Source organism: Lepidochelys olivacea (genome assembly GCF_965140295.1).
Source record: "Lepidochelys olivacea isolate rLepOli2 genome assembly, chromosome: 9".
Taxonomy (NCBI): Eukaryota; Metazoa; Chordata; order Testudines; family Cheloniidae; genus Lepidochelys; species Lepidochelys olivacea.
The window spans coordinates 81,654,079-81,672,798 of NC_140419.1; the positions used below are offsets into that span (position 1 = coordinate 81,654,079).

Consider the following 18,720-nt stretch of genomic DNA (forward strand, 5'->3'; position numbering starts at 1 on the left):
AGTCACTTTTCAGAGTCCAGCCACATTTCTAGTCTACACTTCAACTTTGAGACAAACTTTCTAATTTGGATAAAAGGATCAAGTCACTTTAGGATAAAATGTCTTAGTGTTAAAAAATAAAAACCCAAACTCTTATCAATAATTAAATTAAAAGAAAACATTAAGCATATATATTTTCCCCCTAAATCAACTTTAAAACTATCTGATTTTCAGTGATTTCTAGTGGGACCTTATATTTCCTGGGGCTTAATTCTACAAAGACATATATATGAGTGCAATTTTACACATGGATGGACTATTGAGGTCAAACATGTGCATAAAGCTATTTGTGTGCATGAGTCTTTGCAGATTCAGGGTCTTAGTCCTAAAATGCTTTATGTAGCTGTCAAGATAGCAGCCTCCTGTCTGATTATTAATTATTCTTTGTCATCTGATGCAGGTGTTAGACCATCTTTTATGTCATGGCTCACATTTCCTTTCTTCCTTGTGCTGAATTACATAAAAGGGAGATAAGAACATAAGAACAGGTATAATGGATCAGACCAAAGGTCCATCTAGCCGAGTATCCTGTCATCCGACAGTGGCCAATGCCAGGTGCCCCAGAGGGAATGAACAGAAAATCATCAAGTGATCCATCCCCTGTCACCCATTCCCAGCTTCTGGGAAACAGAGGCTAGGGACACCATCCCTGCCCATCCTGGTTAATAGCCATTGATGGACCTATCCTCCATGAACTTACCTAGCTATGTTTTTGAACACTGTCATAGTCTTGGCCTTCACAACATCCTCTGGCAAAGAGTTCTACAGGTTGACGGAGCGTTGTGTGAAAAAGTACTTCCTTTTGTTTTAAACCTGCTCCCTATTAATTTAATTTGGTGGCTCTAGTTCTTGTGTTATGAAAAGGAGTAAATAACACTTCCTTATTTACTTTCTCCACACCAGTCATGATTTTATAAGCATCTATCATATCCCCCTTTAGTCATCTCTTTTCCAAGCTGAAAAGTCTCAGTCTTATTCATCTCTCCTCACATGGAAGCCGTTCCATACCCCTAATCATTTTTTTTTTGCCCTTTCCTATTTTGAACCTTTTCCAATTCCAATATTTTTTTTTGAGATGGGGTGACCAGATCTGCATCCAGTATTCAAGATGTGGGCATACCATGGATTTATATAGAGGCAATGTGATATTTTCTGTCTTATTGTCAATCCCTTTCTTAATGATTCCCAACATTCTGTTCGCTTTTTTGACTGCCGCCGCATATTGAGTGGATGTTTTCAGAGAACTATCCACAATGACTCCAAGATCTCTCTTGAGTGGTAACAGCAAATTTAGACCCCATCATTTTATATGTATAGTTGGGATTATGTTTTTCAATGTGCATTACTTTGCATTTATCAACATGGAATTTCATCTGCCATTTTGTTGCCCAGTCACCCAGTTGGGAGAGATCCTTTTGTAGCTCTTTGCAGTCTGCTTGGAACTTAACTATCTTGAGTAGTTGTGTATCATCTGCAGATTTTGCCATCTCACTGTTTACCCCTTTTTCCAGATCATTTATGAATATTTTGAATAGGACTGATCCCAGTACAGACCCCTGGAGGACACCACTACTTACCTCTCTCCATTCTGAAAAACAACCATTTATTCCTACCCTTTGTTTCCTATCTTTTAACAAGTTACCAATCCATAAGACGACTTGCCCTCTTATCCCATGACAGCTTACTTTGCTTATGGGCCCTTGGTGAGGGACCTCATCAAAGGCTTTCTGGAAATCCACTGGATCTCCCTTGTCCACATGCTTGTTGATCCCCTCAAAGAATTCTAGTAGATTGGTGAGCCATGATTTCCCTTTACAAAAACCATGTTGACTTGTCCCCAACAAATTATGTTCATCTGTGTATCTGACAATTTTGTTCTTTACTATAGTTTCAACCAATAGTACAACAGCTTGGACTGGAAGTCAAACAGCAGCCTACACATCTATTATATCTCACCACCAGAATGGACATATGGATCTTTTCATCAGATTTCATACTGACATTATTTGTCCCTATACATGTACATATTCAATCTCTCCAAACACTTGCAGTATTCCTTTCAAGACTGCTACCTAGGGAGTTGTGCAGTTACACTGCACAGATGATGCTTAAAATCATAAATTAAAAATTGACTTGACCTGTACAACAAATGATACCTTGGATTATTACAAGTGAAAGAATTTTGGACATAATTTTCTTCCCTTTACAGTTACTGGATTACCTTTTGCATTTGACTCAGCTTGGTTTCCAGGCACTTGCACAACGTGGTTGTGGTTGTGTTTTCAACATCGCAGAGAAATGTTTTAAAAAACTCCCTGGAAACAGTTCTTAGAAACAGCATGATGCAGTGGCGAGGGTACTGGCTGGGAGCCAGGAGAAAGCTGGGTTCTGTTCCTGGCTCTACTGTCGACCAGCTGTAAGATTTTAGGCACAGTCACATCCTCTATTTGTGCCTGTATCTCCCCTCCCCACCATGTGTCTGTTTTGCCAATCCCAAGTGATCAAAACCCATGAGATTTAAAAAATAATGATAAATGTTGAGTTCTTTTTATTTATCTTCCAGTGTTGGAGCCCTCAGGGTTCACATTTTCACTCTCTTTTCAACCATGAGATCAAGAAAGTGACTTTTTTAATGAGATGTTTACCACATCACCTGACTCCAGGGAGTGGGGCTTTAGGAAAAAATACCATATATCCTGAGACTTGTGATAAATCATGAGAGTTGGTGATGATGCCTTGGACTGTAAGCTGTTCGGGGCTGGGGCTGTCTGTTACTCTACGCCTGTACAACACCTAACATAATGGACCTGACCACACCCACATGCTACAGTAATACAAATAAATCATTATCATGCTAAGATGGTAAACCCTTTTTCTTTTAAGTGCTGAGCCTGGACTAAATTACCCAGGGTCCCAATCACCTCCCCTCAGATCTGCATGCAGAGGGTATGCTGTACACAGATGTGGCCCTCACTGTGCAGAAGGGGATGGGGGCCAGTCCGCAGTATTGGCTCCTCCCTCCCATCCCAGACCCCAGGGATCTGTGCAAGGGGTGGGAGTAAGAGGGGACCAGGCCAGCCACCCACTTCCCCAACCAAACCCTGCAGAGCAATGAATACAGGCTGTACTGACTTCACTGCAGTTCCCCTCTGTACTGTGTACCCACCAATAACTCAGGGAGAAGAAGATGGCAGGAGCAGTCACCGGTCTGATATGAGTTTCCTGTTGCTTTTATGTATTGTACTGCAAAGTGGAGACGCGTTTCCTGCCTCCTCTTCATTGTAGGTTTGCTCTGGTAATGAGGTAGTTGGCAAGAACACTTGTTATGAATGTCATGACCCTTGTACTACTAAGAGAAGGACAAGAATTATTTACTGGGGAAAAGGAGAAAGTTAATCTAGGCCTGGATTCTGCAATCTGAGCTGGGTGGGCAGGGGCCACTGACTTCAGCAGGACCCTGTCCAGGTCCAGGGACAATCTGCCCTATCAGATTGGGTTGTAGAATTGAGGCCTGTGGGAGTTACAATGGAGCCTTTTAAGGGAGATTCTGTAAGTGTCTGGTTGACATTTTGATTGAATGTGCACGGGATTAAAAAAATCTTTTTGGTAAATGCTGAGAGATTTATTGATAGAGCCATAAAATCTAAATAGCTCACCTGAATACACTGAGCAGGGCAGCAATAGAATTCACCATGTTGCAGTATAAATAAATAAGCAGTGCACTGGACAAGCTTCCAAGGACTTTTAAAAGCTTCTTCATATGAAAGCAAACATTGACTTTAACTTTGACCTGACAGGACTTTTGAGGCTAGATTTCTCAACCCTGACATCAGTGGCCCTGCTCCTGTGAGTAAGTGCTCACCAGGGGAGAGTAAGAGCTGCATGTCTCACCCCTAAGGGTTCAGTTCTGCCACCTGTCCTCGAGCTGAGCAGTACCTTCTTGCCACAAGCTATCCTATTGATGGTATTGTTCAGTGTGAATACAGGTGCCAGAATCCAGCCCTAACTAAATACATATTAGGATGCAGTATTTGGGGAGGAAGGTTCAGGTATGTTTTGTTAAGTATGACTTAGCTTATTTGCCCTGCCACTCTCTGCTGGAAGTTACTTTCATAATTCCACTGGCTTCTCAACCCCCTGAGCCTCTCCAAATAAATAAATCAAATATTAAAATAGGGCGACTCCCATTCTTGTTTCCCACCAGGCCCTGTGGCAGCCCCCAGCCTCCAAGAAAAATGATCTCTTGGCCAACAGGGCAATGATCTGGAAAGTGGAAGAAAAGTCAGGCCCTGGTGGGACTGTAGGAGGGACGTAAATTTCATGAGGGGGTCACCTTGCTAGTTTCAGCATCTAGTGATTCTAATTCAATGCGGCTTCAGTTTTCCCACTGGTCCACCCTCTTCATTTCACCTTTGATTTTTTTTTCTGTCCACTCTCTAATATGGCTTTGGCAAGTAGGAGAAGGCACACGCTGTGTTTATAATACCCGTCCTGTTCCCTGGCTGCAGTCATGAAGTGTATGTGTGGTAAGGATTTTCCCCCTCTGCATGGGGGAGAAAAGCATTGAAATTACATTTTGTTTATTCTGTTCTTTGGCTTCCTGAAGCCAAAACAAACGCTGTGAAAGAGGTAGCTCAGCCACATAAACACTGTAATTGAAAAACACGTTTGTCTTTTGCAAAAACATTTTCAAGTATTATGAAAACCTCACAACTGCCTTGCTCACCAGTAACAACAGCAGCTCAGATCTAATCAGCGAGTGCCAGCCAAGAACGTGCTGATGGTATGGCACTACAGAGCCAGTGCAACAATGCTGCATTCACTCATTAAAGATGAAATTCAGTCTTGTGCACAAAGCCAGCATAATACACCACTTAAGATCCACGTTAGCCCTGCAGGAACCAGAGGGACCAAGTGAAGAATTAAAAATTTTCTTAAAGTTAATGTTTAAAGTCAAATTTACAGAAGTTAAGAGGGAAGGTATTGTACATCTGGGGTCAGGCTTGGGTTATGAGGGATTACAAGTATCGGTTACAAGGTTCACAAGATACATACATAGTACATATCTAGCATAGACCCAGATTGGCGTGCGGGAGTTTTTAAAACATCAGTGGATAAGTGATCTCAGGTACACCACCCATAGAATGTATTAAGAGTCCAAGTCAGTATTGGTGTAGTGAATAAGGACATGGGTGGGGTGCGTCCATTGGTTTGTCAGGGAAGGAAGGAAGTGGGTTATTTCCTTGACCAGCGGTCTCGATTACTTGATCTGGTATTGACGGTGTCCCATGATGTGTTCCGGGTCTATGTCTCTTGACCACCTGATGGGGTCAGACACCATGAGCTATCGCATGAGCCGGGCGTAGCATTGACCGACTCCGCACACTCTCAGCACCGGCCCATTGTGAGGGTCCCAGGCGCCCAGGGCTCCCATGATCAGGGTGTGGATCTGGACCTCGGAGCCCTGGGCTCTCAGGGAGTCGACCAGTGGGGTGTATTTCAACACCTTACGAGCTCGGGCGTTGTGGAAAGCCAGTGACCTGTTTTCGAATGGCACCCTGACATCCACCATGAGGATCTTCTTCTTTTCCGTGTCGGTCACGACGATGTCGGGTCGCAGTCGGCTGGTTACATACCCAGTATTGCCAAGTAGCACCATGTAGCTAGCCCAAGTCACATTAGCGGCTATATCCTGAGAAAACCAGCTAGATACACACAGGACTCAAATAAAGCTCAGTTGGCTAATTAAATGACAAACTGAAAAATATTTCCAAATCTACTGGCCACTGACAGGTTGTTACAGGAACCAGTTGTTATTGAAAAGATAAATGTGTTGTCTTAGAGGAACTGAAGTAGCTGAAAAGTAGATTTGTAACAATAGGTGTCAAGTTACATAGGTGGGTGTGGTTATGCAAAGGACATGTTAGAAACCCAGCAGTTACTGTGCACCCATGACATCACCTGCTGTAACAATTTTCAAATAAAGAAGTGAAGAATAAGTGAAATTGAAACTACAGGGTAGAATGCAAAATCTGGAATTTGGCCAGGACCCTGGAGCTTATATAATATCAGTCGTCATACAACAAGTGCCATGGGATCTCTAATGACAACAAGTGGTCAAGACCTTGGTTTAATGTCTCATCTGAGAGGGAGCTTGCAGTTCAGGAAGAGAGTTGGTATCACCTGCTGAGGGTTTCTCGCAAAATGTTTTTGAGTGGCGCCGTCTTTAGAAAGCAACGTTTTTAGAAGGCTGGAGCTCTCAGGTATTAGCTAGCCTCTGCTGAGTTTCTGACGGGAATTTGAATAGCTCACGAAAGAAGCCAGTCTGCTGTACATGGGAGTGAGTCACTTTTCGCGGAAGGAACGTGCAGGGCCGAGACCATTTCACATGAATTTTTTAAAAGAGAAATTTGGGAGTGGCAGGAGGGAAAGCACTTTTTCATCCATCTGAAAGCTCTGTTTCTCTTTGTTCAATATGTTAACATCGCTACACTGCTGAGTAAAATGCCTTTGTTATAAGTCAAGCTAAGGATTTCTGGCTTAACAAGTTCAATGTGAGGGAGAAGATGAAGATTTGAAGTGCATACAGGGAAAGAAAACATAAGACTTTAATGTCATAGCTCTGGAAAATGAGAAACAAATCGAAGCATATTTGTGGTTGTACTGATTACTCTTCCCTCAGTGTGAGCAAGACAACTGCTCTGGCCAGTTTCACTTTTGTTTCTTGTCAGTTTCACTTTCTGCAGCTGTGTTTGGCTTCATAGCAGAGGAGGGTGATGTTTACATTTATTGAACTCTACCATGAATACATACATTTCAATCTAGGCTATGTCTCATAAAACCCTTTTAAAACAAAATCTAACCTTTGGACCTTGAAATCAGTTGACAGGACCACTTTAAGAGTTCAGTCGAATGGCAAATTCTGCCAAAGAGAGGAGCAGCAGTGCATAATGGACAGAGGGCACCATTGTGGGCATCAGCAAACATGGGTTTTTCTCTGTGCTCTGCCAGTGACTCACTGTGTGACCATGGCAAAGTCACTTCACCTTTCTGTGCCTCCATTTCCCCATCTGTAAAACCAGGATAACATGTTAACCAATCTGTGTGAACTGCTTTGAGATCTACCTTTGGAAAATGCTAAGTATGATTTACTAATAATGTGGGGTGTGACAGGGTCGGGCCAGATGGCTACAGGAGAGTGATAGAAGGCAGATGTATTAGCCCCAGGTTAAGTAGGTCCCTTTTCCCTGGGTAAGGTAACAGGGAAGGTTTCAGAACAATCAGGAACCTTCTGGAAACAATTAAGACAGACAGCCTGATTAGAACACCTGCAGCTGATCAAGAAGCTGCTAGAATCAATTAAGGCAGGCTAATCAGGGCACCTGAGTTTAAAAAGGACCTCACTTCAGTTTGTGGTGCGTGTGTGAGGAGCTGAGAGTGAGAACGCGGACTGTTGGAGGACTGAGCAGTACAAGCATTATCAGACACCAGGAGGAAGGTCCTATGGTGAGGATAAAGAAGGTGTTGGGAGGAGGCCATGGGGAAGTAGCCCAGGGAGTTGTAGCTGTCGCATAGCTGTTCCAGGAGGCACTCTAGACAGCTGCATTCCACAGGGTCCTGGGCTGGAACCTGGAGTAGAGGGCGGGCCTAGGTTCCCCCCAAACCTCCCAGCTCCTGGTCAGACACAGGAGGAGTTGACCTGGACTGTGGGTTCACGAAAACAGCCAAACTGAGGGCTGCCATGAATCTCCGAGGCGAGCAAATCGGCCAACAAGCGCAAGACCCACCAAGGTAGAGGAGGAACTTCGTCACAGGGGGCAAAATAAAACATACTCTTAGCATCCTCACTGCCGGTTATTAGAGAGCCCTAGGGAATTTGAAGGTCAGGATAGCATGCAGTAAAAGCTGATGACTGCCCTATGGAGAGAGTTTTCCACACCAGCCATGTGACAGACTGACATTGGTGTTAGGACCACAAACACGGCTGTAAATTTGCCTTATGAAACAGCGCTATACTCTGCAACAATAATGTCCCCAAACAAAGCAAGTGTCACTGCCGTATTTGTGGCTATTACTCAGGAATACTGCAGGTTTTGTCATTGTTGTTTTTCAATATGCTGGATATTGCAGACTTATAAAGGGAAGGCAGTTGCTCCCCAGAAATTTTCCCCACGTATGTCGTTCATTAAAGGAAACCATACACTTAAAATGTATGGTCTCCTGCAACAACTTGAATTATTCACTGAGGGCCTCATGCACTCCACTTTTATGTCAGTGTAATGGAAATGAATAGACTTAGTCTAGCCTAAAATGGGAGTAACATGGAGTGGATCCACCTCTAGATGAAACAGAAGTGGGGAAAGAAATGTTATTTTCAGACATTAGAGAAGACATTATAAACATTGGAAAGGAAAAGGGCCAAATTCCATTCTCTCTTAACCTCATGTAGCCCCTGGCTACAGTGGAGTTACATGAGTTTAGTGAAAGAAGAATTTGGCCCCAAAGATATGAACTACAGAAAGCCTCCCTCATATTCGATTGTCTGTTCTAATAAATGTATCCCCTGGAAAACATTCCTAACTGTGTATTTTCTCCCTTATTTTGGCTCAGGTCTTGCTCTGGAAGAAGTGCTACTGAAACCAGAGTTAAGCATTACAGAAGATCAAATTGTAATCAATGCAGGAGATTTCTTCGCCATAACATGCAGGTGAGGTTTGCCCCAGCAGTGTCCGATTTCCCCGATATGTATTGGCTGCCTGGGCACAAAACCACCCCAGGATCAAAAGGGTACTCCTCAACTGCAGCTGGGGAGCTTTTGCTATATTTTTCCCTGACATGCATTTTCATGTGGAGTAGGATCTTATTTAGTCTAATAGAATGGAGGGGAGAGAACTTCTTCAGATCAATAGGACCCTCTATGTTGCAAATGGGCACAGTTGAACTCCCACTGAAGTCCATGGAAAGACTTCCATGGTCTTGTGAGTGATGGATCATATCAGGAGACCAAAAAAAACAAACTCATTTTCGGATACTGGATTTGGATTAGGATAAGGATTTGCCTAGCTAAGGTTCAGTTCTGCTGTGTGTAAATTCTCTATTTCACTCCGTGTGTGTAAATAAGTGACAGACTTGTTGACCACAATTGGTAATCAGCCCTCTGTGTACACAAGCTGACCCCAAATGCTGTCTAGCCTATAAGATGACAATTAAATAAACAGCAACCAGCATATGTACATTTAAAGACCCCTCGTGTTTGAATAGATCATATCCTTTAAATCAAAGATAGCCAGGCCTCATAAAACGCAGACTGTTGGTCATAAATTATGGAGACTTTTCACCCACTGACACAGTGTGCAAAACCTGCAGGGAAGGGGCCAAATTTGGGATCAAGACTTGCATTCATAGGAAGATAAGCCTTGGCAAATCTGGGTTGTAAAGTGTTCTCTTGCAGTTGACTGGCAGATGACCGGAGTAGTAAATACACAGTGAGTTGGGGAATTTTCAGCTTTGTGAAAACATAAGGTTAGCCCCGCTGGATCAGACGATAGGCCCCAGAGGGGGTGGTATAAATCAGGGTAAGTAATTGTGATTTACACAACAGGAGGACAGGCTTGTAGCAAAAATAACCACCCAGCAGAAGGGTGTGAGAAGATTTAAAAGCCTGGCATAAGCATGTGAGAAGGTTGACATTAAAGCAAGTCATACACAATTATTTATTATTTGTATTGCTGTAGCACCTAGGAGCCCAATCATAGACCATTGTGCTAAGTGCTGTACAAACACACAACAAAAAGACACCCCTGCTTACAGTCATTCACACACACACACACACATACATTATTTTATACCTGACACATCCTGTTGGTTGTTTTGCCAGCCACCAACCCAAACTCACTCCTTCAGCATGTGAATGACACTAGCTTAGATTCATTCTACCACTTCGTTGATTTACTAACTTGTAGTTTACACTGATATTTGTGTCACCTCTGATTTTGTCCCAATCAGTCCATTTAAAACAGTGTTGCCCTTTCTTCCGGCAAATCCACTCACCCCCGCCCCCCCATCAAATACTCACTAATTTGTTCAATTGTTATACAGTTGAAGGAGATTCTTTCCTGATACCTGCAGCTGGTACTGGCTTGTGAGGTCAAAAGAACCTTAAGATAGTATTTATAGCTTGGCAAGCTGTGGACACTGGTGATGACTGTAAAGTTTAAACTGTCCTTTCATATCCAGCTGCATTATTTCTTTTCACGGTGTTATGTGGATGTGAATTCTACAAGGTGCCCGGGTGCTAATTAAAGAGGTGGGTTCTCAGTTTTGTTTTTTAAATTGGTTGCTCTTTAAATTTATTTATCACCTCATCCATGTATTGTCAGATGAAAGACTAAATAAATAACATGCTTTACACTTCTGTAGTGCCTCCGCAAGCTCAAACTACCTTAGAGCCACTAAGTCATAAGTCCTCATGGCACGCCTGGGTGTAGAAAAGTGTAATTCTCCCTATCCACGTGGGGAAAACCAAGGCACAGAGAAGTTAAGTTACTTGTCTACGGTAAAGCAACCAGTCTCTGCCACAGCTAGGTACAAACGCTGGAACTTCTGCCCATGATTCATGTGCCTTAAACATTGGAACACTTTCATCACGTCCTCAGGTGTAAATTAGCCTAGTGCCATGTCTTGCACACACACAAAACCCTGTTTAAAGAACTGGTCTAAAACATGTCATCTGAACTTATTCCTATCGTTAAAGGGAGCTGGGACGGTTTGGATTGCGGCAAAAGAGAGAAGCATGATTTGCACAATAGCTGTCAGAACTGAGAGTAGAGTGAAATTCCCTCTGTTCTATGTGGGTCCTTTCACTGCCCCCCATTATCAGCATTAAACCAAGATTAGAACACAAGTCTCCTGACTCCTAGGCCCATGCTCCAACCATTAAACCAGGCTGCCTCTAAGCCTTGGACGCATTACTCTACTCTTCTGCCATTGGAATGGAAAGGTGCCCCAGTGACCGTGTAATGTAGTGAGTGCAGATGAGGGGACAGAGCACCACATGTTGCTCTGCAGTTCCCCTTGAGGCAGAGCAATGACAGACATTGCTGGGAGGCCCTCCTTTGCTAAGGGTGGTCGTTCTGACATGAGCCTGGGAAGAAGGGGTGGGGATGGAGAATTCCTCCACAGAAAAAGAGCTCTTAGTTTGAACCACCCCCTAAAAGGCTGGACAATAAGTCTGCCTTGCCTCTTTCCTCTCGGCATTTAAATACAGGAAGCTGGTGTGATGGATGAGGCTGGGGTTTCAGCATCTCTGTGGTGCAGTGCAGTACATCCAGTGATGGGGGTGAGGCTGCCCTCAGAGAGGATAGCTTCATGTTTACCCAGCACTCTCCTTTACCCACATGCTGGGAATAGCCTCCAGATTTCAGCCCAACTCCATCATCATCTTCAGGAAAGCAACAAAGGACAGAGTTGAGAACCAAGAGGATGTTTGTATTAAGGAGCAACAGGACCTTGCTGGCAGACACACACTCCCTTGTGGCACCCATTACACATATACGAGGCAACTGACCCAGACCCGCAGAGGAAGATTGTAGAGCAGCTCGCTAACACGAACTCACAGCAGGATATAGTAACAATACTTGTGGAGCACATGTGCCTTTGCACTGAACGGATATGCCCTGCCTGGAGTTCTCCCTCTATTACTACTCACAGTAGTGAAAAGCCAGAGGTCATTACTCAGTCCCCCTGAAGTCAATGGCAGTCCACTGAGTAAGGATAGTGTGAACAGTGTCCTTTTAAAATTAAAGGCCAGACTGTGTCTTGCCTGGTGCAGTCATCCAGGAGAGGGGAAAGGCACAAAGAGCTCCCCATCCTGTCCTTGCACCCATGGAGAAAGAGAAATGCTTCAAACTAGCACTAAACACTGACCCTAGCTTCTCCACAGGAGTCTGGAGAAGGTTTGATCCATGACTCCTCCCTCTCCATGCTGATCAAACAGAACTGCTCTCATGAATCCTGTAGCAGGGGCCACTCTGGCCTTTGCTCCTCCACAGCTCCTGGAATGCCTCCTTGAGACACAATGCCTCCAGGATCTATCCCTGCAACTGTGCGCTTCTACACATCCTATGCGACAGGACTGTATTACAGACCTGATCCAAAGCTAATTGAAGTCAATGGAAACACTCATTGAATCCGGCCCTAATAGCCCTAGATATTTAAGTGCAGAATGTGGGATGTATCAGACATCAGAGACAGGACACTACATTAGATGGAAGAGATAGTATATCTGCCAGGCTGTGGTAACTCCTGTGTTCCGAGATCAGTGAAGGGCCAAATAGAAATACTGTATCTTACGCAAGCATATATTACAAGATCTGAAATCCAACTACTTCCAGACACTCCACAAAAATCAAGATGCAGTCACTGCTAATTAAAGAAAACGTGGGGTGTGGAGTTACATGAATGGTCTTCTCTCCCTTCCTTAACCCCAGTGTTAGGAAAAAAAAGAGATTTTAACTTAACTGGTAAAATGTGCAGAGAGCCTAACTCAGGAGAAGTTTACAGATGTATCTGATGCCTTCTAAAGTTTTCAGAGCAATAAATGTAGCCACTTCAAATGAGCTCATGTTCACATTGTTTCTTCAAAATGAAAAGTACATTGTCCCTCCAGCCTGCAGGAAATGGTCTTGCATTTGCTATTGCTTCTCTCAGGAAATGTCCCGTGCCACAGGGAGGGGGGCAGGGTAACTGCATCGTAAGCCTTAGCTCCCTCAAGGTGCTGGAAAAGCTAACAGCTCATAAAATACATCACAAACAGTGTTATCATTCCTCACCACATGGCACATTTATGAAAACTGGAATCACAGACATTGGCCACAGAGAACCTGGCCTAAGAAATGTAGATTATTCCACTCATTATGCCAGAGGCCGTGACAGAATCTGTATTTTGTGTTGTGTTGACAGGGGAGCAGCCTCCTTGACCTGGCTATGGGGAAATGAACCACACAAAGACGTGCCACACAGGTGGCACATATCTGAGCACCAGTGTTCAGACAACGTACAGCAGATCTGCAGCAGGCTCACAATCAACAAAGCCATAGCCAGCGACACCGGTTACTTCACCTGTGTTTATAATCACCTCCTTTCTAACAAAGACTTCATGGCCAAGACGTATGTGTTCGTTACAGGTAAGAGTTTTATCCTTCTAGATCTTCTCTCCACGTTACCACATTGGCGGTGTCAGTAATATTCCATTGTTGGACACACCCCTGCTAATTATGGGCAGGCAAACCAATTCAGATGCATTAACAGCTCTCCTGACCCTTCCACCCACCATCAGAGCAAATAGAAACAGAATATTCTAAAGAGGTTTTATTGACTTTTTGTTTTTACTTTCATTCCTCCTGGTTTCACAGGATCAGAAGTTAGAGATGGAAGAGACCTATCTAGTCCAATCCCTAGACTGGATTAGTGCATTGTCCAGTCTAGTTTTATGTGTCCCAGCTGATGTACTAATTCTTTTTCACCCCTCATTTCACTGCTCCCTTTGAGAGACTATTTCACACCCTGTGCAGCTCACAGGCAGGAAGTTTTTCCTAACACTCAACCAAAATGTTTCCTTTCTTAATTTCATCCTGCTGCTTCCACTGAAACCCCCTTATGCCACCTGAAATAATTCCTCTCCCTCCTAGTTATTTACCCCCAAGAGATATCTGTAGACAACTTTGCCCTCCACCCCAATTAGGCGTCACTTGGGTATGTCTACACTGCAGCTAGGAGTGAGCCTCCATGCCCCAATAGACAGACACACCTGACTCCCTGGGTCCGAGTTTGGGTGGCTAGCCTCAGTCTCCACCGGTACAGCAGCATCTACATTGCTATTTTGAGCATGCTAGCTCAAGCCCCACTAGTACAAGTCTATCTACCCATGCTAGGAGTCTGACTCTTACCTCCAGTGTAGACATATGCTAAGCAAGGTTATACCAGTGTAGCTATGAAAATCTCTCAGTATGGGATTTAAGAAGTAGAAGGCCAAAACCAACCAACTAAAAGTGTCCCATTTAAGAGGGCCTCCAAAACAAACCCAGACAACAGGGTTCCTAGTTCTGTTATTATTCTAGGAGGTAGGTAGGCTGGCTCCCTTTCCCCTTAGGCATCCAGGAAGGGTCATAAGGTCTCACAGAAACCTATTCACAATCTAAAAATCAAAAGTCTCTAGGGCCGAGGTCAGGTGAGTGTGCTAGGGCCTGCAACCCGTAGCAAAGCCTCTAATACCCTCCCCTTCCCTCTTTCCTTCAGCTTCTTTCTCCTGTTTATCTAGCACAGCCCCAAGGCTGCAGCAGGGTATTCCTTGATTGCAGCCAGGATGTCTTGGCTGTAAACTCCAGTGTGTTTCTTACAGAGCTTATGCCTCCCACCCCAATTCTCAAAAGTCATTCCTTTCAGCCCACTGCTCAACTTTGCTCTTCTCTGAACTCGCTCAAGTTGGTCAGTATCTTTGTGGATTCAGCTGCAACTGCATGCTGACTGTGCAACAGAAAACAATGTTCTTCTCTATGGTGAAGTGAATAATTCAAAATGAATACCGTGTTCATTTAATTTAGCCTTTTTCTGCTTGTGGAATATCCACAAGAAGATCATGAGTTCCTCAAACGTATTCCATTCTTCACTTTTTAGTCTACAGATCTTAGATATTCCAAATTCAAATAGAGTTGCTAAGCTGTGATTAGTCAGATAAGTTATATGGTATTGTTTTTGTACCTTACATCAGTGAGAACTTATGCAGATACTTGCACAGACTAATTTATCATTTAGTTCCCACAAAGATTCATGCAGAAGACTGATTATATCTCGCATTGTTTCTAACTCTCATGAAACCCAGAAGTCCCAAAATGCATGATTTCCAGTCCAAAAGAGGTTACAATATGCAGAGACATCAAAACCCAATTGCTCAACCATTTGGTATATAACTGCTTGATTCATTTGGATAATTCTTTCCCCTCTTCTCTGTACTAAAATAGATATCTTCCATCTTTATTCTTCCTTCCCAGTAAGTCCCTCCTTCTCTTGGAATTTAGCTTCTAGTGTTACTTGTTAGTTCCTGTATCCATTTTCTTTTTCCCTTTGTATTTCCCTTCCCGCTCAGTCAGGAATTCTATTTCCTTGCTAGCCTATGCCCTGAACTTTATCTGCACTGATTCATGTGCTGACCTGTTTCCTTTTCTGATTACACGTTACTCAGATGCCTGCGCCTGTATTGACCCAACCCAATAGCTGAAGTGCAGGAAGCACTTTATTGGAAACTCGATGCCCTGTCCTGACTCGGTACCCTCACTGGCTTACAGGGACCACATTTAATGTGAACTGCTTTGACAGAAGCACAAGCAGAAAATCTTGTGGGACCTCCTGAGCTCTTTCCTTAAGAAAAGATTTAAGGCTCTAAAGCCCTGCCTACAATGGAAGCAATCAGCACACAGCTAATTTATAAACACTACAGGTTGGCCTCTCGCTCTGCTGAAACTGGCTGTCCTGGCACCCCTATAAAATCAATGCTAGTTGACAGTTATATCCAAATCACTGAAAAACATCTTCTCGCTGTCAGATTTAGTTCACCTGGGTCATGGTTCCTCTCCATTCTCATCTGAAATCCACCCGTGCTATGAAAAGGAAGTGAAGTGAAGTAAAAGTATAGAGCGAATGGAACAATTCATGCCCTATGTTACATAGATGCACTAGTGAGGCAAGGAAAGGGTGTTGAGAGAGTCTTCTCCAGGCCCTACGGTATCAGTGCGGAGTGGGATTCCCATCTAGTGCAGAAGAGAACTCTTGAAAAGTAGCTCAGCTAACAACCACTGGTTCCCTCTAGGGCATGGCCTGACAGGCTGAGTGTGGGGTCAAGCCCCCAGCAAACTAGCTGTTTTACATACCTCTGCATATGTGCCACCTGAAGACGCACACTTCGTTTCTTCCTGAAGTATCTATCTGTCTTGCCCTGCCCTGGCAGGATAGCTGTTGGGCCAAGAAAGCGGATGGTCAGTGAGGCCCTCTATGTTATATAGTTCAGACACCCATCACATGGATCATCATCATCCTCATCTTTAGTATAACATACATTTCTTAGGCAATCGTCCCTGTGGTATCTGGGCACCATTATGTACATTTAGAAGAACATCACTTACCTCAAAGTAAAGGAATGAAGCTTCCTGTTACTGCCACACAGATGGGGCATACTGAGTTCACAAGGATCAGCTCTGGGTAGTGTGCAGCATGGATGTTTGTGAGACTGAGCCAGGTAGGGTGAGAACTGTCAGACAAACCCCAGAGGCTGGAGGTTCTGCTGAGATTACAAAGCCATTACCACCAAAGAGGAAGGGGAATGGGATTTTTCCCCTCATTCCTGGCTTGCTGCTTGATACCAAAATGAGAACATGATTGTCTCGGAAGTCCTGCTTATTGGCTATTATTTCCTGTGCTTGCATCTGTTTTTACAGCCTCCCTGGTGGAGTTTCACATCGCTGTGAGAATCTGGCATTTAGCAGCCCTCCCACCTCCCATTGCAACTGAGGCTTGACCTTTGCACATCAGTCAGATTGTACAGGACCCAGTGGCGGTGGGATCAAGCTTAGTGCCTGGTCTCTCAAAGTGGCATCGACTGTCAGCTGGATGGGGTGGCTTGGAAACTTGATTCTGGACGATTGCTTGACGCCTTTTGTGCTTCGAGCTGCAGCTGCAAATTAACAGGTGTTTTCTTTTGTTATTTGTCCTGTCACATGCCACAACTTCTGCTGGAACTAAAAGTTAGCGAAGGGTTAGAATGTAAATATTCTGGGCTTTGTGACATCCCTATGACAGTAATAATATTGGGTCTTGCATCCTGACAGGGTCTCTAAGCACTTTGCCTCTAGGTTGTGTAACATTTGTAAAGGGGCAGCCTCTGGCATGGAATATAGCAACTGTTTCAACATGATTCAGCAGCACTGCAGATGCAGACAAGCATTGAGATGCAGAGAGGTCACGGAAGGTACCCAAGGTCACACTATCAGAGCCTAGAATAGAATCCAGGAGCCCCATCCTTATTCCACTAAGTCATGCTGCCCCCAATGAGAAATTTAGGTGTTTATCCCAAACTTAAGGACACCCTTTGAAATCAGCCTGAATATAGTCTGTTGCCCATCTGTTTGGGAACGTTCATTCAAACTCTAAATTGCTGTTTGAGTCTTGTCCACACACACACAAAATCACATTGCTTTTAACTAGGCTAATACAGTGGTTAAAGCAGTACAACCCACCTAGTGTGGATTCAGTATAAAGATCCTTATACTAGTATAGCTTATTCAAATAAATGCTATTCTAGGATAACTGTGTGCACAGTACTGATTTAATTATTTTTTGGGGGGGAAATCACACCCCCTACCTGAAATAGTTAAATCAGGACAAAAGCGGTGTGTAGATCAGAGCTTAGACACAACAGGGATGAGTGCCATGTAGGGAACTAAGTAGAACAGTCTAGTCTAGGATAGCATCTCTTCGTGGCTCTTTGTGACCATTCAGGGGCATGGTTCCTCGTTCCCAGCCAATGGGAGCTGTGGGGGGTGGTGCCTGGAGGCGCGGCCAGGGCAACACACAGACCCCTGTGCCCCCTCTCTCCCCAGGTCCCGGCCGCTTCCCGGAGCAGAGCGGTGCAGGGGCAGGGCAAGCAGAGAGCCTGCCCTGCCCCCGGTGCACACCAGGCCAGAGCCCGCCCCCCAAATCCCTCCTGCAGCACCCCACACCCCTCCTGAAGCCCAACCCCCTGCCCTGAGTCCCCCGCTGCACCCCTCCTGCACCCCAACCCCCTGCCCTGAGCCCCCTGCTGCACCCCAATCCCCTGCCGCACCCTGTGCTCCCTGGGGGGGGGGTGCAGGGATCAGTGTTGCAGCCCTCAGACTAGTGTACTAGTCCTCATGTGGCCCTCATGGTCATTTGAGTTTGAGACCCCTGTTTTAGACCATGACAGCTCTATATGTGACTACACCAGTCTTCTTGTGGGAACTAGGGCAATTGTGCTGAACAACAGCTTTCATTATTCATTATTTTCCTATTAAAAAAGTTTCAGGCATCCAATCAGGGACCAAAATCAATATCATGTGTCTAGGAAACCAGTGACTCATTGTGAGCAGCAACTCACTGCCGCAAACCCATTTGCAAACAACCCACTGACAGAAAATGGTTCATTCCAACTACTCAGTAAATTCATATGAATAATTAAGACCCTCACAGGGAAAGGGAACTTGGGAGCGGGACAGAGAGGAAAAGCACAGCCAATATAATTCACAGAACGTCATTTGATCAGCTGCACTGATAACCCACGAGCCACAATGAGCCCAGCAAGGCTTCCAGGTATCAGCACAAGCTTTGTAGGGCTGGCAGGTAGAGCAGTCAGCCTTTGATTTTTTAAACTGATCAAAAAGGATGGGGAAGCGATGGAGAGAATCTGTATGTGGCCTTGTCGTGCCCTTTTTACCATCTCCTTTTTCTGTCTGCACTCCCACTTTAGCACATGTGGTGCCTCTAGTGCTCTTCCAGATCGTTTCACGAGGCACCAGCTGAGTTCTAAGTGGCTTCCTTCTCGCAAACTCGGTCAGGTATTTTAGAAAGCCCAGCATCCCAGCTATCCAGCTTGCCTCGAGGCTCCAACCTCACCGG

At 44.5% G+C, this 18,720-nt stretch overlaps 1 protein-coding gene across 2 annotated transcripts in view; it reads left to right on the forward strand.

Annotated features, from left to right (window-relative positions):
- LOC311525979 (vascular endothelial growth factor receptor kdr-like) overlaps positions 1-18,720 on the forward strand; it is a 182,288-nt gene that overhangs the window by 49,076 nt on the left and 114,492 nt on the right. For both annotated transcript variants that reach the window (XM_084638534.1, XM_084638535.1), the window contains exons 2-3: positions 8,650-8,746; positions 13,000-13,223. In XM_084638534.1, the coding sequence (XP_084494660.1) occupies positions 8,650-8,746; positions 13,000-13,223 (321 nt within the window). The remainder of the gene's footprint in view (positions 1-8,649; positions 8,747-12,999; positions 13,224-18,720) is intronic.